This window comes from Hippocampus bargibanti, linkage group LG06 (assembly GCF_051943395.1).
Source record: "Hippocampus bargibanti isolate YZ-2025 linkage group LG06, ASM5194339v1, whole genome shotgun sequence".
Taxonomy (NCBI): Eukaryota; Metazoa; Chordata; class Actinopteri; order Syngnathiformes; family Syngnathidae; genus Hippocampus; species Hippocampus bargibanti.
In genome coordinates, this window is record NC_142739.1 from 23,102,809 (window position 1) to 23,126,877 (window position 24,069).

Sequence of the window (24,069 nt, forward strand, 5' to 3'; positions counted from 1 at the left end):
CTCTCAAGCTGGAGGACACTGATTTGCTGTGGCGACCCCTTGAGGGGAAAAGCCGAAAGGAAAAGAAGATTGAGACAATCTCATGCTTGATGAAGAGACCAAAAAGTGGACTTTTTGGGAATTTTGAGCGTTTTCGTAAAATGACAACATTTGTGTTTGGAATGTGTGAGTTTGGTTAGAGAAAAATCTTCCTTATATCGAGTATTAGTGGTTTCTGGTCCGTGCAATATATGTGCAGCACCGTAAGGCTCTCTGACTAAAAATAAATAAATAAATAAATACGCAAAAATACAAATTAAAATAAATTGAAAAATTCTTTCTCAAGATGGAAGGAACAATAAATTGAGACTCAGCCAAGCTATAATGAAAGCAAATAAAATGTTTATTATCAATAGCTGATGAGCCGAGTTGTAAATGTACATAAAAAAACTTTTTTTTTTTTTTTTTACAGAGGACCCACATGGTTTATATTCCACATTCTCATCCACTATTGATCCATACGCTATTTTCTTCAGCATGTCAACTGCAATAGTGGTAATGTTTGGGAAACACCTTGGTGCACCAGTTCATCCTTTTTATTTATGCTTCTGTTTTCATATATTTTGTAATCGCAGCGATCTACCCATTTCTATTCAGGTCTATGGATTTATACTCTCAGATTTCAATTTGTTCTTCTAGCATTCGCATAGGAATTGAACCAACTAGTGAAATGTACATCCAATTAAAGTACACTGTTGTGATAGAACTGCATAGATGTGTCTGCCTTATTAGCATGACTTCACGGTATCCCGTCCATGAACTCACAAAACCTCCCCGAAGAGTCTCGCGAGCGTCTGATCCATCTCCAGAGTTCATCTGAAGTCTTTGTCTGCGAAACATTTGCTCAGAATTGTCGACTTTTTTCTCCCCAGACATTTTTTATAACATCTTATCCGATCGCGGCAAGAGAAGCGTGTCAAGTGCGCTATCAAAGGAACCCCAGGAAATCTTATATTACTTGTGAGAGTAGGCGATAGACGAGGTTCTTTGGGAAGTAGAGAAACGGGAGCAGAGGGCTGAGATCGGTGGTTGAGTTAGAAATCAAATTTCAATATAGTATATGCACAGCAGGCGAATGCATTTAGCTCTTACATGCATGAATTCATCAATAGTATAAGTAAGACACGCACATCGAGTCCACCTGTGGGATAGGAAACAGAATGGTGGGAAATATTAAACTGGCATAACGCTTAGAGCAAAGGATGGACATATTACTGATCTCAGGAAATATAAAATATTGACTTTTTATGTTTGCCATATTTCTGTTAACTAAAATCTTTGGTATACCGTATTTTCCAGTGTATATGACGCAGGCAAAAGCCTTTGTTGTCTTCAAAAGAAGACCTTGCACGTTATACGCCGGCGCGCCTTAAAGGACAACCAACGCCTCTGGACAAGTTGTGTGCATGATTTGTAAAATCACTTCAAATGACTTCTACTGAGCGTATTTTACACAGATTCCACGGCATGTAGTTATATTTTACGTTTTAAGACTCACGCTGAATATTCAGTCTTGTTCTTGAGTTGGTGACGATTCCAGACGTGACGTCACTGAAGGAACGCCCCTGACCGAGAAAGCGACACACAATGCATTTTGGGTACTTTGTTTGCTCCGAAAACTTCGTGTTGATCCGTGTTTCTGGTGAAATTAGAAGGAAAACACATAAATAACGCAATGAATGTGTTGCACCCAGACTGCTATTTGATACTAGTTGACACAAATTCCCAGATGACAAATCAGCCCATTTCCAACGGAGCTTGGGCGCCATCTTGTGCATTTTCTGGGACGCTACATTGGAGTCTAGACGCCTCAAAATGAAACGGAAGGACTTCTTTGCTGCTGTGAAATGTAAATTTCTCCACTGCGAGACTAATAAAGGCAAATCCAATCCAATCCAAATCCAATTCTTTAATCGATTGCAAACATTGATGCTTTCTTCTTCAGAACTATTTGAATCAATTTTTATAACTGAATGAGTAACAAGAAAGCAAATTCTCCGAATCTGAAGCCATTGTTTTGATTCTAGAGCAAGGCACTGTCAGCAGCCACCAGTCCGTGAAAATATTGTCTGACATTAAACCGGTCCGTGGCGCAAAAAAGCTTGAGGACCACCACCATTTTTTGTTTCCTAACTAACATCGGAAAAACGTTTTATAGCATCTAAAATACCCAAAACACGCAGGCTGATATTTTTAGTCAAATTCAAAACCACTAAAAATGAGTTAAAGTGTCCCAAAACTACTTCAAAATGATCCTGGAAATGGCGAGTTTTCAGACCAAACAAAGTACCCAAAATGCATTGTGTGTCGCTTTCTCGGTCAGGGGCGTTCCAGACGTGACGTCACGTCAGGAATCGTCACCAACTCGAAAACAAGACTTCGTGAATATTCAGCGCAAGTCTTAAAACGTAAAATACAGCTATATACATATACGGTGGAAACTTTGTAAAATGCGCTCACTAGAAGTCATTTGAAGTGATTTTACAAATCATGGACTTGAACTTGACCGGATGTGTCGGTTGTCCTTTAATGTATTCGAATAAATCCACTCTTGTGATTCGAAAAGTAGAATTTAGTAAATTGCTAAAGATGAGACAGACCCCCCAAAAAAAGCCAGGTTGTTGTAGTTTGTCTTTTATTAATCTATTTTTACATTTCACCGACGAGTCCCAGGTGAATTCTTCATTACAGTACAGAACATGAATTTTTACCCACAGTACAGCAGTTTATTTACTTTTTTTTCCTAGCAGGGCGTAATCACGTTATGCGTATCCGAGTTGTCTAGGTGTGTGAAATTTCACCACCAGTGGAAATTACAATATGTAAGGCAGCTTGTTTCACAGTTTCTCCGGTCATGATTAGATTCATCGCTTCCCAGGGCAATATTTGAATCTCGTTTAAATCTCGGTACACACCCACACTCACACAAATATGGAGTCTAAAAAAAAGCTTGACATCAACATCGGTTCTGTGGTAAAATGAGGATAATACCAGAGTGGGAGGGGGCGTATGAGAGATTACAGATTGTGTGAGGAGATAATGTTATGAGATGCTAGGATAACAAAGTTTTTTCTTGCATCAATGTGCTGCCTGGGGGCTAGCGAGAATCTGATAAGGTCTGATAATGGCAGATGCTCGGCTCTCCTCACTTGCCACCTCTGCTTCTGTGATCTGATTAAAGGTCCCTTTCCTGTCACGCCTCACCTGCCCGCCAACTGTCACTGCTGAGCAAAGCACGCTCACCAGACGGTTGAACAAACCGCCTGCTGATCCCACTTGTCTGCCTTTTTAAGGGCACAGAACATCATAATAATAATAATAATAATAATAATAATAATAATAATAATAATAATAATAATAATAATAATAATTTTTTATTTATAAGCGGCTTTCAAAACTCTCAAGGTCACTTTACAGTCACAGGAAAAGTTTTTTTCCACAGGCGAGCACTCACTCAACCCGGAAGTAACTCAAATAGATAGAAAGCTAGTCAGGAAATCGCCAATAGATAGTTAATAGTAGCCATCGAGACAGACAGCCAGCCATCTAGCCAGCTATCTAGTTAGCTAGCTATCCATTAGCTATATCGCCATCCTTCTAGCTAGCTATCTCGATAGCCATCCATTAGCTATATCGCCATCCTTCTAGCTAGCTATCTATCTCGATAGCCATCCATTAGCTATATCGCCATCCTTCTAGCTAGCTATCTATCTAGCTAGTTATCCATTAGCTATATAACCATCCTTCTAACTAGCTATCTATCTCAATAGCTATCTATTAGCTATGTCTGAAAGTCTAAGACATGAATAACCCGTGTCGACACAGACATGATTATTTGGGTTGCATCACATTGAAATATCATGTGTTTCACAGACAAATTTGTGACATGAAGGTGAAAAGTCGACAAGGACAGCAATTGTAACACACTTAACACTGATTGGGTAATGTTTATTTTTTTACGCTCTGTTCGCTAAACCTGTCTCTCCTCCTTGCGCCAATTTACATCAGAAGATGTTTGCTTAATCAAAGCAGCTGTGGGAGAGCATCACACTAGGGTCGACCACTTTATTCTAATTTTGCGTGCGCAGTGCCCTTGAGAGGCAGGACAATTTGGGCAATGAGAACGATGTTGCTTCAAGGGGGCTCCATTTTGAGGGTAGGGAATGCAAATGATTGCCTCTGTTTATCAAAAGAATGTGTGTCATCCGGGGGATATAATTCTATTTCTTGACACATTTGGTGAAAGAGGAACAACAAGAACATCAAATCCCTCAAAGCTCAGAAAGAAAAAACTTCATATCCTCGACGGCCTGTACATTCAGCTGAATTTTGCTTTTTTTTTGAAGAGCCAAAGTTAGACTCGAAATGATCTGGTCACGTGCTTTGCCTACCCTGTAGACGCGTTACAATCACAGGAGAATGCGTGAACAAAACGAAGCAACATTACTCCTGAAGAAATTTGACTCAAGTCTTCTCCAGTGTAGACTGCGCTGATTTGACCTCAGGTGAACCAGAGAGCTCCGATAATCACAGGGTCGTGGCCTTGTTCTCACCCATCTCCATGTTCGGGGTTCTTTCCCAGCCCTGGCGAATGCGGGTGAGAGTTCTATCCACGCATGGCAGCAAGAGGAGCGCTTTGAGAACAAGTAGCACGGACGGCACAATCAGACACAGCATGTAGCCCGGAGGGGTGTACCACTTGTATGTTGAAGGGCGGAGAAATTTATTCCAGCCGTAAATGTATCCGTGTGCCGTGCAGATGAACAGGGTCAGGTGGCCGAGTTTGGACTGTAAAGAAATACATTAAGAGACAAATAAATACATAAACTAATGAATAAACAAACACATCAATGAATACAGAGACGAATAAATAACTAAAAACAAAGAAATATGCACACATAAATAATAATAATAATAATAATAATAATAATAATAATAATAATAATGATAATACATTTCATTTCTAAGCGCCGTTCAAAACTCTCAAGGACACTTTACAGTCAAGGGATTTTTTGTGCGGGTGAGCATATAATAAGTAAATAATAAGTTTACAGTAAGTATAAATAAATACAAACATACATGACTAAATACATACATAAATACATACACACACGCACATGCGCACACACACACACACACACACACACACACACACACACACACACACACACACACACACACACACACACACACACACACACACACACACACACACACACACACACAAATAAATACTGTATCAGTGTGCAGTGCATATGACCAGGGTAAGCAGGTCGGGGTTGGACTGTAAAACAAACAAACAAACAAACAAACAAGTAAATAAATAAATAAATACATACATACATACATACATACATACATACATAAATACATACATACATACATACACGAATAAATAAATAACCAAATAAATAAATACATACATAAATAAATCAATCAATCGATAATAATAATGGGAAAAATTTACATTTAATCAGACAAACAAAAGAATCCAGCCACATTATTAAGAAAAATAATATTGATTCTACTTTCCAGTTTTGTTTTTTTGTTGTTGTTGTTTTGTTTTGTTTTTCGGTTTCTTCAACCATTCTTACTCAACAGGAGATAAAACAATGGCATACATTTGTGCAAATACTATAATACACGGCGCCATTGTGGTACATCAGATGTTTTTTTGTTTTTTTTTGTCGCATAAAACTACTCCCCTAGTGACTTCATGAATAGAAATTGTCACATTAGGTTTTATGGTGAAAACACTCTCTTAATATTTCAGTTTTTTTTCTTTCTTTTTTTCCCCACAGCTGTTACAGAATAATTGTTGGCGCTTGAGTGTCCTCCTGTTATTTGTTTTTTGTTAATTACGTTGTATAGAGCATCTTGAACATGCTTTTGCACACTTACTATACGATACCATCCTCTGATGACAATAATAAACAAAAAGATGTTATTTTTAATCACAACTGAAAGCTGCAAAGACTTTTTCATCATGAATATTAAAATCCAATGCATTCCCTCGTGGACAACTTCGCTCACAAACGTTAATCTATGCAAATAAGATTTCTGCTGCGTTGTCTCTGTCTCCCTCCCCCTACTCAAAGGATCAATTATCTTGACCTCCATCGCCGAATATCTTATCCCATCGGTCCATTGGTGCACACGACCTTTTCACACACACGCCCGTGACCTGTATCGGCAAATCTGCTCATGTGGGATGGTATCTTCTCTCATAATTCAGTTTAATGAATAACTTAACATTTACAATGCTGAGCTAAAAAGCTAGCAGTCATCCATTGTGTGTTCGGCAGTTATTTAACTAGTCACTTGGGAAGAAAGTGCTCACGATGCATTGCTTTTACACTACTTTAATAAGTCAGATAAAAACGTAATCATACTGACATAATTATGCGGTATCAAAAAAAAAAACTAAAAATAGATTTTAATGATAAGTAGCACAGGATAAGGACAATGGGACTAAGGCGTTAAAATAAAAACTTTATTTGTACTCGACTCTACATTGACTTTTAGATTGAAAAAAAAAACCTCAGATAAGACAATCTTTGCTATCTTGATGTCTTGGTGATTGTGTTTTTTTTTTCAAGATTAGATGCCTCATTAAATACGTGAGTAATCCTGACAAAGGTCTTGTATTCTATGAACATAATTTAGGCTTCAGATGTGTTATTCTGGCGACCGTCATGATTTGGCATTCAGGTGATTTGAAAGGAAGTTAACTCATACACTGCCATTGTCGAATTTCTTCGAGAATTGAAAATATGACGTGGAGCATCATCCCCGAATTTGTTCAGGTTTTGTTTTTTCTTTCGCGGGTGCTGATAAAGCACTCGTCAGGCCTCTGGCAATGTTTTTTCCCTCCCACGTGGGGGCAGCATGTCCCTTTTTACCATGTTAGCACTTTATTACAGCTTCAGCTGTTGTTAAAGTATAGAATGTTATGTAGTCCTAAAACTCAATATTCTGTGGGTCCTGAAATTTGTGTGAAAATGACAAAAACCCTGGCACTGGAGCTGACACATTTTGGCACATTGCCTGGCAGTGAAAGAGTTAAATATTACGACTACTGCTATCCATCCATCTATCTATCCCTTTTCTGCTCCACGTTATCCTGACAAAGGTTGCGGGGCCTATGCCAGCTGTCTCCGGGCAATAGGCAGGGGACACCCTGAACTGACCAGAGTTGGAATCGAAATCGGTACTTCTGCACAGTGGCCGCCCCACTACTACTACGACTACTGTAATAACCATAATTACAATAGAAGTGAACACCACACAACTCTCTTTCAGTAATATGGAATTTTCAAAATAAAAATGCTTCAACAATAATACAGCATCCTACAGTTAAAACCTTTTCACAAATAAATGAGAACCGAATAAAGTCAATTTTTTGAATTGTACTCAAATGTTGATCAGCAAGTGTGATCACACATAGCGTCACGGCCACAAGACAAGCTGGGTAAAATGGAAAAATGTGTCACAAATACCACCAGAAATCAAAGGTTTGCCATACTCTAAGCCCGTACTGTACTGTATAATAACTCTTTTATGTCATCAAAATAATCCCACCACATGGGGACCAAGCAAAAGGTTCCTACCATTTCCATTCTAACGAGTTGTGTCGATTATGCACATCATTATACTTTGATGATTCTTATGCCTCAAGGCCAAGCTGTATTTTTATTTAATGACCAGGCGACGAATGACTTCAAAACAGCTTTGCCACATGTAAACGCATCTCGAGGTTGCCACTGTTTCTGTGATGATTTGCCTTTTTTATCCACTCTCTGATAATTTTACCTCTATTTGTCATTATTATAAAATGTTCCTATTGTCCCTACTAAATAAAAAACATCCATTTTGCGAGTAAAAACAAAACAAAACAAAACAATGTGGCCCCCGTTACCCCTCCCTACCCCACTTTTACCATCAAAGATGTGCAAGTGTGCTCTGACCTGAATGAAGCTGAACTCCCTCCAGCTGAGCGAGCCTCCCACAGAGGGCAGCGATGTCAGTCCAAGTAAGACGTAAAGAAAGAAGCCCAGGATGCCCAGAACATAGAAGGAGTCTGTTCCCCATGCTTCTGTATACTTAAACTCTAAGGGGGTGGTTTTGTTTTTCTTCATCTAAAATGAACGAGAAATGGCGGACAAGAGCATTGAGAATAGTTTTCTTGTACCATAAATGTACAGATCAGCGTTTGCTGTGGCTAAGAAATCCATTGCGCCATACCTCGTCCACCACACGGGAGATGAGTTTATGTCTGACAGAGTAGCGAATGGGAATAATGAATGTATAGAAGGCGTGCAGAAAAGCAAATCCCAAAGCAACCAGTCCCATTTGCTTCCGACACAGCATCCAGCGGTCTAGCCAGTTTGGGAAACACCTGCAAAATAAGAGTGAGGTAACTTGAAACGGTGCACTTTGGACTTTGTGTGCCAGGTAGTTTTTTGACTTGATACTCTACTTGTACTTAGTTCCTCTATAAAGCTGACAGAAGGCAGCGATAACACCTGGCAGGTAACACAGCGACAACATGACAAGCGATACGATAGGAAACACCTGAAAGAAAGAAAGAAGCTTTAGTAGCACATCACTGATTGTCCACACATATACTCATCTAAACATGGCGTTCTTATTAATATTTTGTTTGTGGAATACGAATTAAGCATCCAAAAATCAGTTTTTTAATACATCTCACGCGGCAGCCATTTTGTCACTTGCTGTGGACTGAAAATGACATCACATTTGAATGATGATGGCTATTTATGTATTTATTTATTCATATTGCCATGTATTGACGTATTCATTTATTCATTTACTCATGTATTCTTTTATTCATGTATTCATGTAGTCATGTATTCATGTAGCCATATATTCATGTAGTCATGTATTTATTTTTTTTATTTATTTATTTATTCATCTGTCTACTTTTATTTATGTCTATTTTTATTTATCTATTTGTATTTATTATGTATTCACTTATTTATTTACATATTCACATATTTATTTATTTATTTATTTATGTATTTACTTATCTGCCTATTTGTTTGTATGTGTGTGTGTGTGTGTGTATGCATGTGTTTATGTATGTATGTATGTATGTATGTATGTATGTATTCTGATTCTGATTCTGATTCTGCATGCATGCATGCATGTATGTATGCATGCATGTATGTATGTATGTATGTATGTATGTATGTATGTATGTATGTATGTATGTATGTATGTAGTTAGTTAGTTAGTTAGTTAGTTAGTTATGTATTTATTTAACTGGTCAGGGAATGTTCACAATTGGAGCTGTAATTGTGAATGACCATTGAACATATAAATATCAACATCATTTTTGATTCGATTGTTGTGCTTCACTCTGAGACCTAAAGAGTGCTGGTCGTATTCTTGGGCCACGTCATGAACGCGTTAACGTCCGAACTGCTGAGAAAGCAACATTCTGCTGTAGTCATTAGGATTCTGCCAATACAGACCAAACAATAAACTGTCCAGTCTGAAGGCAAAATGAGATTTTGTCCGAGTTGATGGCAAAAACAACTAGACAGCCTTAGTTATTTTCATGACATGCATAAGTCTGTCGCAGCATTTGGGAAATCTATGTGCGTATGTGGATTTAACTGACTTTTTGCCACCAAATCATTCAAGAACGCAAGAGGTGGAGATGAATGACTCTCTCTGTCTTTGTGTTGTCATATTGTCTTTGTACTGTCATATTATTTGTTATTTAGTTGTTTTTTGTTCTTTTGACTTCAAGACGGCTGTTGCGAGACTCGCTGCCTTTCCAGCAGCTCATGTATTTTGTTTTCCTACTTTCATTCCTTCCATCACTTTGCTGCTGTGAAATGTAAATTTCTCCACTGTGAGACTAATCAAGGCAAATCCAATCCAATCCAATCCAATCCAAAACATTCTGCCAAGTACCAAGCCGAGCGCTCAAATGAAAATCAGTTTACACTTGCATTTGTGCCATAACGCAAGTATGCCGTCTACAAAACAGAACCTGTAAAAACACAGTCCCTATGAGAGGGGAAGGTTAATCCCCCAATACCTCAAAGGGATTTAGATCAGAAAAAAAAAACAGTAATATTGCCACGGTGATCTTTTCACCAATTGGTTCTGTCAACAAAGGTTAGCTGTGGGTAGGGGCGTCTAGAGGTCAACTGTGTCAACTCTGCCTTCACAAACCCGCATGTTGCATTTTTTTCAAGGAAGAACAGCAAACCTGATCAATTCTATGACATCAACTGTTCTAACTGAAGGGATATCATATTTTCCGGTCTATAAGGCACACCAGAGTATAAGGTGCAACCCCCAATGAATAGTGTATTTTCTAACTTTTCCCATATATAAGGCGCACCGGAGTATAAGGCGCACCTTTAATGAATGAAAAAAGTTATCCCTGAATAATATCTAAATATATAAAAGTTTTACAAATACAGTAAAGTCTCGTTATATCGATATCGGATATATCAATAGTCCCGGTTATATCGATATTTTTTCGGACTCCCTTGAATATCGATATAACGAGACTTTACTGTATAAGGAGCACCACATTATAAGGCGTGACAGTAGAGGCTGAGATTACGCATTACTTCTTCTACAGGGGGAAATGTAGTCGGTAACTGTTGATAGTAGTTCGATGAGAAGGTTTCTTCAGCCGTCATCTGTACAAAAGTGAAGGTTTCGGACGTTTCGCCTCCTATCCAAGAGGCTTCGTCAGCGAACTAAAGTCTGACTGGTCGTATCGGCCCCATTTATATATCCCTAATGTCCAGACCTGGTGGCGCCGGACACAGCTATGATAGGTCCCTACTCTCAGGTTGGGGGGGGGGCGCGGGACCCCCCCCTGTGGCCCCACTGATTGTTCCTACATTCCTGACTAACGATTGGCCTATTACACCCACTCCCCCCGGTATCACCTCATCAGCATAACGACCCTCATCAGCATTGCGAAAGTTGCCTAACCTGTTTTGCCTGAGCAGGCTATTGTATGAACGATCCAAATTGAACCTCACACCACCAGACCGGTTTAATGAAGGATTTTGTTGTTTTATAAGAATCGCCTCTTTTACCCCCCTTTCAAACCATCAATGTTTTTTCGCTAAGATTTTAACCTCATTGTCGTCAAATGAGTGGTTGCTAGCTTTTAGGTGCAAATGTACTGCCGATTGAGGCCCACTAGTATTATCCCTGCGATGTTGATAAAGTCTTTTTTTGAGAATTTGTTGAGTCTCCCCAATGTACTGCTCTTTACAATTTTCATTCTTACAATGTATGGAATAAACTACATTACTTTGTTTTTCATTTGGTAGCCTATCTTTTGGATGCACTAATTTTTGCCTTAACGTGTTTATCGGTTTGAAATAAGTAGGAATTTTATGTTGCCAAAGGACTCTTTGTAATTTTTCAGAAACTCCTGCAATGTACGGTACTGCTACTCCTCTCCTTTTAGAATCTTGAGAATTATTGGTTTCGTTCGCTATTCTTTCTTTCTGACATTTGTTGAATGACCACTGAGGGTACCCACAGTTAGTGAGTGCTCTCCTGATATGTTTTGACTCCTTTTCTCTACCTTCAGTGCTAGTTGGTATTAGTTTAGCCCTATGCTGGAGGGTTCTGATAACTCCTAGTTTATGTTGTAAAGGGTGGTTAGAGTCAAAAAGTAAGTATTGGTCAGTGTGCGTAGCCTTCCTAAAGACTTTTTTTAGCGCTCTGTCCTCTTTTATAATTACTTTACAATCCAAGAAGGCTAGTTGGTTCTCTTGAATGTCCTCACGAGTAAATTTAATGTTGAAGTCTACAGAGTTGAGATGATCTGTGAAGGATTGAATTTCTTGTTTCTTAATTATGACAAAAGTATCGTCCACATATCTAAACCAGTGTCTAGGTTTTGTCCCTGGGAAGGATGTGAGGGCCTGTTTCTCCATCTCTTCCATGTAAAGATTAGCCACTATGGGTGAAACTGGTGAGCCCATAGCACAACCATGGATTTGTTTATAAAATTTTTCCCGAAATTGAAAATACGTAGTATTCGCTGACGAAGCCTCTTGGATAGGAGGCGAAACGTCCGAAACCTTCACTTTTGTACAGATGACGGCTGAAGAAACCTTCTCATCGATGGACCACTCCTGTACGACTGAGAGCTTACACAGACGTGTTGATAGTAGTTGTGAGACCTGTTTTGGCTCAATATTACTGCACGTACAAGGCGCAGGGTTATCCATTGAAGTAAATGACGGCTTTCGGGCGCGCCTTATACACTGGAAAATACGATTATTTGTCGGGTTTCCACATCAACGCTCCGGTTATTGCTGTTCAATCTATCTTACGTGCAAGCTCATCTCCGAAAATAAACTAAAAAGGACAGTTCCAGTCTCTTCATTGGGCTGACACTACAGCGACTTTCATACAAACATCTCTTTACCTTATTGGGCAAGGACACCATGATTCTGTAGGAAATGTCCTTCCCTTGAACCACGTAAGCGTAGATGACGTCTCTGATGAGCAGATAGAAATAGAAGAAAGTGACGAGGCCAACGGCGACTCGAAGAGGCAGCCTCCACTCGGGGAATAGCCTCAAGGGGAAGTCCTCCAGCTCTTGAGCAGCTGACAGTGACCCTCTGTCCAAAATGGTTAGACCCATCTTGGTGGAAATCTCCACGACAGCCTGTTTTGCCTCTGCACTGTTGCCACACAGGTAGACCTGGATAGAGATTTCATGTCATATTATGGGGGGGAAGGAAATTTTAGCTTGCTGTTTTCTCGCAATGAAATGAACAAGCATCTTGTTACAAGAGTTGGTGAAATTGATTATTAGAATTGCTCAATTCTGTATTTCTAATTGCACACAGGACAGTTAATTTATAATAATAATAATAATAATACGTCTGTGTAAGCTCTCAGTCGTACAGGAGTGGTCCATCGATGAAGTTTCTTCAGCCGTCCTTGAAGGTGTCGGACGTTTCGCTTCTTATCCAAGTAAAAGTAATCAGTCAGGACAATAGAAGTAATCAATGTAGCCTCAGGGAATAGTCCTCTGCCCCCCCCAACCTGAGAGCAGAGACCTATCAAAGCAGAGACTGGCACCGCCACGTCTGGACAGTAGGCATATATATAGGGCCAAAACTACCAGCAAAAAATTTAGTTCGCTGACGAAGCCTCTTGGATAAGAAGCAAAACGTCCGACACATTCAAAGAAGTACATATGACGGCTGAAGAAACCTTCTCATCAAAAATAATAATATTTACCATAGCCTTTCAAAGCACGTAAGGACACAATTAAAAGAACAATAAACACAAATATAAATATATATAAATAAATATAAATAAATAATTCAGCCAACGTTGCATATTTGTTGAGGATTTGTTCAGAGGGGTATGTTAGACTTTCTAATTAGAGACAAATACTAAGCCAATTACCGTATTTTCCGGTGTATAAGCCACACCCAAAAGCCTTTATTTACTTCAAAAGATGACATTGCGCCTTATACACAGGCGCACCTTATATGTGAAGTAATATTGAGCCACAACAGGTCTTGCAATGACTGTCAGCAGCCACTGACTCCAAAGTGTGTCTTTTTTAGCTTTAAAAGCAATTGTCCAACAAGATTGCAAAATAAATTAAATATAATTTGCTAGAATATAAATTCCCAAAATCAAGATTATTTTTTTTGTTAGAGCCATAAGGGCATTTTGGTTCAAAAATAGAATTATACAATTTCGAACAATAACAAAATTCTATTTTTTAACCAAAATGTCCTTATCGCAAAGAGAGTTCTGTTATTGTTCACAATTGTATAATTGTATTTGTTAACCAAAATGCCCTTTTGGCCAATAGAATTTTGTTATTGTTCACAATTGTATAATTCTATTTTTTAACTGAAATGCCCTTATGACTCTTAACAATTTTTATTAGACCGATTGTATTTTTGGGATATGAAACATTTTCCAAATATAAAACCTCTCATAATGATGACAACCTTTCATGACTGTCTTAAATCAAACATCTTAACATCTTGTTTCTTTGTGATGTACATTGCCAGTGAATTCAGTCTAATACATCCATAAAAAAAATACAAATGTAACTATGCAAGCGACATCTAATTTTAAAACAAACATTGCTCAGGCACAATAAATATAATTATTTTCATGTTTCCGTCTACCTGCTTGTTGCTGATAATTAAAAGATTTCACAGATGAGTCATGAGCTGCTGTCAGCACCGTGACACCGTATTGCACTTTGGCATCAAAGCTTGTGTACAAAAATATAGACATAATTGTGTGATGTTATATCCTGAAGCCAGAGAAGAAACTCTTGCAGGGGGTAAAGCACACAATACGTACAAAATGTACAGCTGCCGATTATTTATTCATCATATTTCTACATCTCGTCATGCTGTCCCTTTTTTTCCACAAACTTGCTGATCCAATATAATTGTGTGTGTGTGCGTGTGTGTGTGTGTGTATTTTCTAGGGTGGAGGTGGATGGAGGGGGGGGTCACGCAATTGTGTCGGTAGAGGACACAGAGAGCAAAAGTTTGACAGGCAAGTCAACTGAGCAGTTTTACCCCGGGTGTGTGTAAGTGGACCAGGCAGCCAGCCATGTCTTCTTACATTACTCCACCATAACAGAGAGGGACAGCCGACAGACTAAATCTCCATCTGAATATAAATGTGATATTCTCACACACACACACACACACACACACACACACACACACACACACACACACACACACACACACACACACACACACACACACACACACACACACACACGCACACACACACACACACACACACGCACACACACGCACACACACACACACACACGCACAAACACACACACAAACACACACACACACACACATACACATACACGCGCACACACACACAAAATAAAATGTCGATAAAGATGTAATAAAGATGTCGAATTGTACATATTTTGCTTACACTTAACCGCATACATACACATGCCTATGTCGTTGGTACAGATGTTATATAGCACAAGTGTCAAAGTCAAGGCCCGCGGGCCAAATCCGGCCCGCCACATCATTTTTTTCGGCCCGCGAAAGCAAATCAAACTTGTTAAATTCCATGATGATTGCTAAAATCTTTCATATTTTTGGATGTCAACCACAATAAAAGTCATTATTCTTGACTTCAGATTTGAAAACGAGTTATTCATTAATTTTCTGTGTGCTCTATATGTAATATTTGAAGGGATTTAAACATTCTAATGGGTTCCCCAAATTCATAACGGCCCTCGAGAGGAAACCATAACTACAATGTGGCCCGCGGCAAAAAATGACTTTGACACCCCTGTTATATAGGAATCAAATAATTGCCTGTGAAATAGACTATTCATTAATAAATAGGTAGCATGGCAGCAAATGAAGTGTTCATTCAGTTTCAAATATAGACACTGAAAAATATATTCTCAATCAATAGTTTTATTATTATTATTACAATATTTAGTATTGTTACAATTATTATTTCTATTAAAATAATAACAACAATAATAAAATAATTAGTTATAATAATAATAAGTTATAATACTAACAATAAGAATAACTTATTATTATTATTATTATACAGTAAAGTCTCGTTATATCGATATCGGATATATCGATAGTCCCGGTTATATCGATACTATTTCTATGCACGCACGGAGAAAATTACATGCAAACAGGGTCGGATATATCGATAGTCCCGGTTATATCGATATTTTTTCGGACTCCCTTGAATATCGATATAACGAGACTTTACTGTACTTGTAAAAATATATTGTTTTAGTAATGAGACTGCTCGAGACATTACATTTTTAAACAATTATTATTGTTGCAATTATTATTATTATATTAATGTTACAATTAATATTATTATTATAAAAATATCAAGTTATGTATTTATTTATTTATTTATTTATTTATTTATTTATTTATTATTACATTATGTTATTATTAGTATTAGTATATGTATTAGTACTAGTATTAGTGTTAGTATGAGTATGAGTATAAGTATGAGCATTAGCATTAGCATTTGTATTATCATAAAATGATCAATTCTTAGTACTGACACTGTTCAAGACATGACATTTTTATAAAGAGAGGTGTAAGTCATTTTCTAAAAATGCTTCTTGATTTTTTTTCTTCATTATAATAATAGGATACAATTACATAATATGTGATGTAGTAAGTTTGTAACAATTTTGATTTAAGGGTTAGGTTCATCCACAGGTGAAATTATTTTTTGGATCATATGCTGTCTTTACAGCAGCTCCTATGTTTTGTTTTCCTACTCATTCTTTTACCTTTTCTCTTTCTTTCATAACTTTGATGCTGTGAATTAGGAATTTCTCAAATATGAGACAAATAAAGGTTATGTCATACACATATAGCTAAAAAGCTATAAAAAACCATACGTGGTAAAATCCAGATTGTGCTTTTTTGGTATAACATAAAGGTAAAACAATGAAAGCCATTTTCTTGTTAGGAGAACGGGCTCGTGACACATCACTCGTTGTGGCACTTGGTGTGTATCCCGAAAAATAGTTCGTATCCCAAGGTTAAATTTAACGTTCGTAAACCGAAAAGTTCGTAAGCCAAAGGGTTCGTAAACTGAGATATCAGTGTATGTCAAAAACCTGGTGTGCAAGGGGGCGAGGGGGGGAACGAACACCATTTACTAAATTAAAATAACATTAAAGGTAAACTATGTGTTAAATTAAAAAGGCGCAATATTAAAACTGTACAAGTAAATCTGCAAGTAAATGAGGACGACAAGATCATGATCATTTCAATGTGTCTACTTTTTATGACGTTTTTCATTTGGCGCTGTGTTCTCAATTCATATTAAATATGTGCCATGGGATGTCCTGGAAAAGACACTGGCTTCTGAACCAGGTGTTCAAAGCAATCAGAGATTTTTCCACCTCAAAATATTTTAGTCCGGATGCCATCCTTCCCAACTAATGATGGATGATCATACCAATGTTCTTCCTGCTAGGATATCAAGTAAACTAAAAAAAAGTGTTATTATCAGCTGCGGTCAAGTGATATGGATCACCGCATTCAACTCCAAGACATAGCTTTATTGTGTCCTTGAGCAAGACACTGAACCACCAAACTGCTCCCTGTTCCCATTTGAGTCACAACGGTGTGTTTTGTGCGTTTGCCACTTTGACTGCTGTGAGGGCTTAAATGCGGAGACAATAAAGGAATGAGTGAAAATGCACCTGTGGTCATCGCAATAAAAAGCCTTCCTTCACTTGTCCACGTGCTGTATATACGAAGAGATAGTCTTCGGGCTAGTTTGTTTTTTATTCTGGTACACTGAAATCTTGACATGTCAATGGTATCTTAGCGACATGTTCGACTTCGATGAAAACCTCCGGTGGAAGATGCCGGTAAAAGCCAGTGGCGGACCGTCAAGGCTTGCGAAGCCTTCTTTGCTGGCCTAAAAATATCGTTTTTCGTATTTCATCCATGAATTCTTATTAAATAATTCCAAATTGTATTTCAGGTTTCTTTTATTACTTTCCCACTGTTACGCTACTTCCAGATGTGTGTTTTCGTATTTAAGTATTTAACCAATCACATTTCAGCCATCTTTTGTTACCAGGGTCAGAAATCAACCTGTACGCCTTCACAATCAGTTCTGCAGGCCCCGGAGCATAAAATAAGTGTCGATCAAACTGTTGTTTTAACCAATCAGATTTCGAGTTGGCAACCCAATAGGGGTACCAACGCCATCTTGAAGGCGCTGGTCAATGTCAGAGTTTTCTCAAACTGTGATTGACTAGTCACTAGCCAATCATAGTTTGCGTAAAGTTGCTCTGATCACAAGCCGCTAGTGATAAAAGCATACTGGCCAGAGCTAGCACATTGTATCTGGATTGAGCTGCATAAGCAAATATATTTTTGTGTTGATTTAATAGCGTTTTTGTCAACCCATAATATCTGAAGAAGGAGAAGACATTGATTTGGTTGCAGATTTACTGTTAAAGCCACTTTCAAGAGGGAGTTTTCAAGAATAGATGGACATTTTTAAGAAAGGTTGGACAGCTTCGAAGCTAGCAGAAATAGCAATTAATTGCACAATTTTATGAGGTTAAAAAAGGTCGGTCAGTTATTTCCGGGCTAATGGTCCCCTCTGGTGGACTTTTTTTCAGTCTGCATTGATTCAGACATAGCACTACTGCAGGCCTAGCGATGAAATCCATAGCAGGCCACTGAGTTAGACATGTACCGGCAGAGGGATACTGGGTGGGAGGGTACCAGCACGTGAAAGGATATATGTGCTTGTGTGTGTGTTATTGTCTGTGTGTGCATGTGTGTGTGTGTGTGTGTGTGTCTGTTTGTGTGGCTTGTTTGTGTTGCAGAGGATTTGAGATTCAGGTTTGGTCTCCAGAGGTTCCCATATGCTTGTGTTTCCCTTTGTAGCTGCGAAACGGAAGCTGCAATAAACACTGGTCTTTCGTTCAACATGGTAACATCATAAAGTGTATTGACTTGTGTGTGTTTGACTAGTTCTGACCTTGTTTTCTCGAGCATTGATATGGAAACAAATATCAATAACCAAAATAGACTGAATCAATAAGGCATCGCATCCATCCGCCGTTTTCTTCCTACTAGCGAATAGTGTGTCAGAATTTTGGGCTTGAGGAAAACAGATTACACTGAAAACGCAGCGATCATTTATTGTCCTGTTCTAATACTTTTCAAAGACCTGCTGCTAACAAATTGAATGGAATTGACCTTCCACTCCCTCCCCTTTACAATACCAACTGCACCATTGTGTTGCAGCATGCCACCTCTGGTTTGCTGCCATTCAGCTCATACCTTTGAAGTATTCCCCGCCCCCACCCTCTCCCAACTCACCTATTTTCCTGTCAGAAGACCATTCTGCAGAGCCCAGGCAGACAGTGTGTTAAGGCCTTTCACCACAGTTGCTCCGGGGACCAGTCTGGAGAACATAAAGCAAAGGTTTAATCTGACATTTTTCAACGCCCTTCTCAAAAAAGATAAATGGAGGAGGGGGCGGGGGGTAAACTGAACTAGGGGGTTCGGAACGTTACAAATCAATGTCTCCACTTTGCTTAAATCGAAACTCAGTTGATTTTTCTGATGGAGGAGGCGCTTTCGTTTCTTTGGGATTCGGTGGGTGGGTTGAATTCTATATGTTGGATCCTAAATTGGATTTCAAGATAGTTACACCCCCAAATGTTTTCAAATGGTTTATTTTTCCTTCAGATTTATGCATTTGACTAAAAATCTTCTTCTTTTCCTTTCGGCTTTTCCCCTCAGGGGTCACCACAGTGAATCAGTGGCCTCCATCTATCCCGGTTTTGTGCATCCTCTTCTCTCACACCACATGCATTTGACTGAAAATAAAGAGTTTAATTTTTTTAAAGTGGGCTACTTCCTCAAGTCTCCATGGATGCATTAGAAAAATATGTTATCCATAATAGTTGGAATCTGAAGAGGTTGGGCGTGACATTAAATAAAAAATGTTTCTGTTAAAATATTGACTTTTTTTACACATTGAAAAATGCCATATACAAAAAATGTATCTGTACTGGCCAATGACCTGTCAGCATTAATGTTATTTTATACATGCCGGCAAATTTACAAACAAACAAATAAATAAACACATAACTAAATAAATAAATAAATAAATAAATAAATAAATAAATAAACTTAATCTATCAACTTTATTTTTGACATACTGAAAAATGCACAAAAAATGTATCTGCACTGGTTAATGACCTGTCAGTATAAATGTATTTTATACATGCTGACAAATGTATAAATAAACAAATAAATACATAAATAAATAAACTCTTAACCTATCAACTTTATTTTCGACATCTTGAAAAATGCACAAAAATATAGCTGCTGACTTTGAGCAAATAAACAAATGTAAATAAAAAAAAAAATAAAAGTTTGTAAATAAATAAATATATAAATAACTGAATAAACAAACAAGGAAATAAATAAATAAATAAATACCTAAATAAATAAATAAATTTTACACGTTTTTACTTGTAATATTGCGTTTAGCATTTTTTGCTTTTTCTTGGTTAATCAGATACTTTTATTGTTACGCAAGAAAAAAAAGGAAAACCCTGGCAGTCTTTTGAAAATTACAATGTACAATGAAAATAATTATGCAAAAATGGCTTTTCATTATATACACCGGTTCGGAAAAGGATTACGATACCTTTGCAAATAGACGCCATTGGCTTCTGCGTACATGTCTTTCTTCAAATTATTACTGAGATCCACTAACACCTGTAAAAGTCAAACACGTATTACCATTTACCATTTACATGTCACCAAACCTCGAGATGACCATTCAATTTTATTTCTTAGCATTCATCAAGCTTAGATTTGGCAACTAGGGCTTAGTCATGACAAAAGTGAGAACAAGAGAAAAAGATTATCCTTAAAAACAGAATATGCTACATATTTACATGAATTATGAATAGCTTTACATTTAGCAAGCTGGTTGCATCCTGAACACACTCACGGCGCCACAAATTGTACCTACTAAGCCAGCCATGGGCAAACTACGGCCCGCGGGCCACATACGGCCCGTTAGGCTTTTTAATCCGGCCCGCCGAACCTGCCCAAATTATAGTAAAAACAGTGTCTGAAACTCATGACAAAAAATTAGCGGACAACAGGGCAGATAACTGAAAAGTTGCCTGCCCCATTTTTCACAACTTGAAGCACAATGAGACAAGTAATCATATTAAAAAACATTGTCACAAAGTATAAAGTTTTTTTTTAAAAATTAAGAATGTACCTACTACAAACGCTACCTTGCTTAATTTACGGTAAATGTGCATGGCTAGATTTTGCTGCAGTAGTCGATTGTCATTGTGGTGCACAATGCAAAGTTTGCATTGCTTCCTACGAGCCACTAAGCCCCGTTCATAAGTACACTTTACAGTCACGGTTTAATGTAAATTTACGTTTTGTAGCATCACATATGTTGTTAGCTTCTTTTGAATCTTTCTTCTGGGCTGAGGTTCTGTGCATCTATTTTGGAAAATTATATGCAATTGCACGACTTTATAACGCTTGCGAAAGTCCGGAAGAAAGAAGCAGGCTTCTGATTGGCTGCCGAGTATGCAAATTTCACTGCAGGTAGTCTATGTCTGTGTGCTCGGCGACGGTACACGTGTATTGTTAGCGCGTGAAGGCGAGAGCGTCAGTGAGGAGTTTGTTGTGCGCGCGGTCAGGACAAACCATCTATGATTTGGCGGAATTTAACACAAGTAGGTATTATTTAGCTTGAATATTTCGTTGTGTAATATGTTTTGAATGTTGAAAGTGATTCCATTTTTCAATAAATGTTGATTTCTTTAACTTTGCCCCTTCAATGAAAACCTATTAAAAACAGACGCAATCTTGATGAAGCACAGTGCATATGTTATTTTAATCTATTTCCATTTCCTCCTCCAAGTATCTGCGAAATAGTATGTAAACGCCATATTCCTTGAGACAAATTTATTAACTGATCAGGGATATTTTTCACATTTGAAAGACAGTTAATAAATTGGGTTCTTACTGTGCTATGAGGTTTGTACACACTACATTTAAAGGACAACCGGCACCATTTTTTTGTGTTTCCCACTGACATCAGAAAAACGTTTTGTAGCATCTAAAATACCCAAAACAGGCAGGCTGATATTTTTAGTTAAATGAAAAACACCAATAAAAATGACTTCAAAATGAATGCGGAAATGGCCAGTTTCAGAAGGTCCCACCCCCCTGTTCGTGACGTCACGCCAATACGTCTTGCCTTTGATCGAGAATCCAAATAATGGCTTCAGATTCGGAGAAGATGTTTTCTTGTTACTCATCCAGTTATGAATATGATTCAAATAGTTATGAAGAGGAAAACATAAATGTTTGCAATTGATTCAAGGAGTCCTCCCATATCAATTCGAGCCGTCAATGACAGCAATGTAGCACCCAGAAAATGCAGAAGATTGCGCCCAAGCTCTGTTGGAAATGGGCTGATTTGTCAGCTGGGAATTTGTGTCAGCGAATATCAAATAGTTGTCTTGGTGCAACACACAACGATTCACCATGGCGTTATTTATGTGTTTTCCTTCTAATTCCGCCATCAACACGGATCAACACGAAGTTTTCAGACAAAACAAAGTACCCAAAATGCATTGTGTGTCGCTTTCTTGGTCAGGGGCGGTCCAAACGTGACGTCACATGGGGATCGTCATCAACTCGAAAACAAGACTTCGTGAATATTCAGCGCAAGTCTTAGAAGGTAAACTATAGCTATATGCTGTGGAATCTTTGTAAAATATGCTCAGTCAAAGTCATTTTATAAATTATGGACATAACTTGTCCGGAGGCGTCGGTTGTCCTTTAATGCTTTAGGTTTAGTATTTCCGGCCCAAACACTCCCTCCAAATGCTCCTGGCCCGGCCGGCCCCTCTGTCAAATTTTAGAACCCAATGCGGCCCGAGTTAAAAAGTTTGCCCATCCCTGTACTAAGCCATAAGTGTCAAAGTGAAGGCCCGGGGGCCAAATCTGGCCCGCCACATGATTTTATTTGGCCCGCGAAAGCAAATCAAGAATGTCAAGTGCCATGATGCTTGCTAAAGTGCAACCCAAAAGTTCAAATTGTCGTATGTAAACCACAATATCAGTCATTATTTTGTACTTTAAATATGAAAAATAGTTATTGATTAATTAGTTGTGCGTTCAATATGTAATATTGGGGTGGGTGAAATTTTGTAATGGCTTCTCCAAATTTATAACAGCCCCTGAGCGGAAACCGTAACGTCAATGTGGTCCACGGCAGAAAATGAGTTTGACACCCTTGTGCTAATTAGGTACGGGGCATTATTACATAACACATTGGCCATAAATTCACCTTTCCCTCCAAATAAGGTGCCAGCGTCTCCATGAATGTGTAATGTTCTCTGTGAACACAAATGAAGACGAGTCGTGCTGCCTTCGCTGCTGCCTCATGGCTCATCACCTGCGCGGCACAAACATTACCCGTGGTAAATCGCGATTGACTTGCACAATCATTCCTGTTGATCGTAGCGACCCCCCGATGCCCCTCTCACCTCAGCTCCTTGAGGCAAGGGGCCACAGCTGTGAGGTCTGCGGCTGCCGTAAACCACCCTGTAGCCGGTCTGCAGCAAGCGAAGGCCCAGGGAGCGTCCTAAATCTCCTGTTCCAAAGATACACAGTGGTTCCTGCTCTCGCTCGTGCTCTTGGGGCATTGCCATCGCTGCCCCTCTTCGTCCGAGGGGATGCAGGGATACGCTCTCCAGCTTGCAGTTTTCTGTTACACCACTTTCCACGATCATGTTGATGTGTCGGTGTTTCTTCTTGCGTTGTTATATATTGCGGTTCTGCAGCGCGTAGACATGCCTTACCCTGTTTCTCTTGAGGTTCACCGCAACGCGTGACGATCCAATTGTATATTATGACTTGGAGATAAAGAGTGAGCAAGGCGAGGTTGTTTATGACACCAATAATCGACATCACGTGTGTTGACGTGTTTGTGAGATCGTTTAGTATCTGATTTAGTGTGACTCAACACTCCACCTAACAATCAATGGGTTTGAATTTGTTTTGATTGACATTTGAGTGACAAGTTTTATTTGGCCAGACTTCGCACAGCAATCAGATGCAATTGAAATGTGATCATCAACTTCAGATTAATACAGTTCTCAGTACATTTTTGCAGTCTCATGAGATTTTAAAGCAAGCGTATCAATACTCCGGCCACCGTAAAGATAAGAAGACAATTCAGAGAGCGTGAAACATCTGCCAATGTTTACATTTAGCGTACCGTAATATGCAAAATCTATGTGAATCAAAGCATTTTAACTCATTCACTGCCATTCCAGAATGTCTTCTCAAATTTTTCCGGGTTTGGGTTTTTCTTGCGTGTGGGTGCCGATAAAGCGCTGGTCAGACTACTGGCAATGTATCAGTTTATAATTCATCCATT

General features: G+C 38.5%; 1 protein-coding gene and 1 long non-coding RNA gene across 2 annotated transcripts; one reads left to right on the forward strand and one right to left on the reverse strand.

Annotated features, from left to right (window-relative positions):
- Window positions 1–4,092: 4,092 nt before the first annotated feature.
- Window positions 4,093–23,837, reverse strand: LOC148896844 (metalloreductase STEAP4-like). The gene is given in 9 exon segments (XM_088998765.1): window positions 4,093–4,827; window positions 8,007–8,177; window positions 8,284–8,437; window positions 8,519–8,613; window positions 12,488–12,766; window positions 18,945–19,029; window positions 20,287–20,357; window positions 22,975–23,082; window positions 23,174–23,837. Coding segments are annotated over 9 exon segments (1,470 nt in total). The 5' UTR covers window positions 23,420–23,837; the 3' UTR covers window positions 4,093–4,566.
- LOC148896845 (uncharacterized) lies at window positions 21,280–23,281 on the forward strand. The gene is made up of 3 exons (XR_016115303.1): window positions 21,280–21,349; window positions 22,279–22,362; window positions 23,151–23,281. It is a non-coding gene; the product is annotated as an uncharacterized LOC148896845 (long non-coding RNA).
- Window positions 23,838–24,069: the final 232 nt, after the last annotated feature.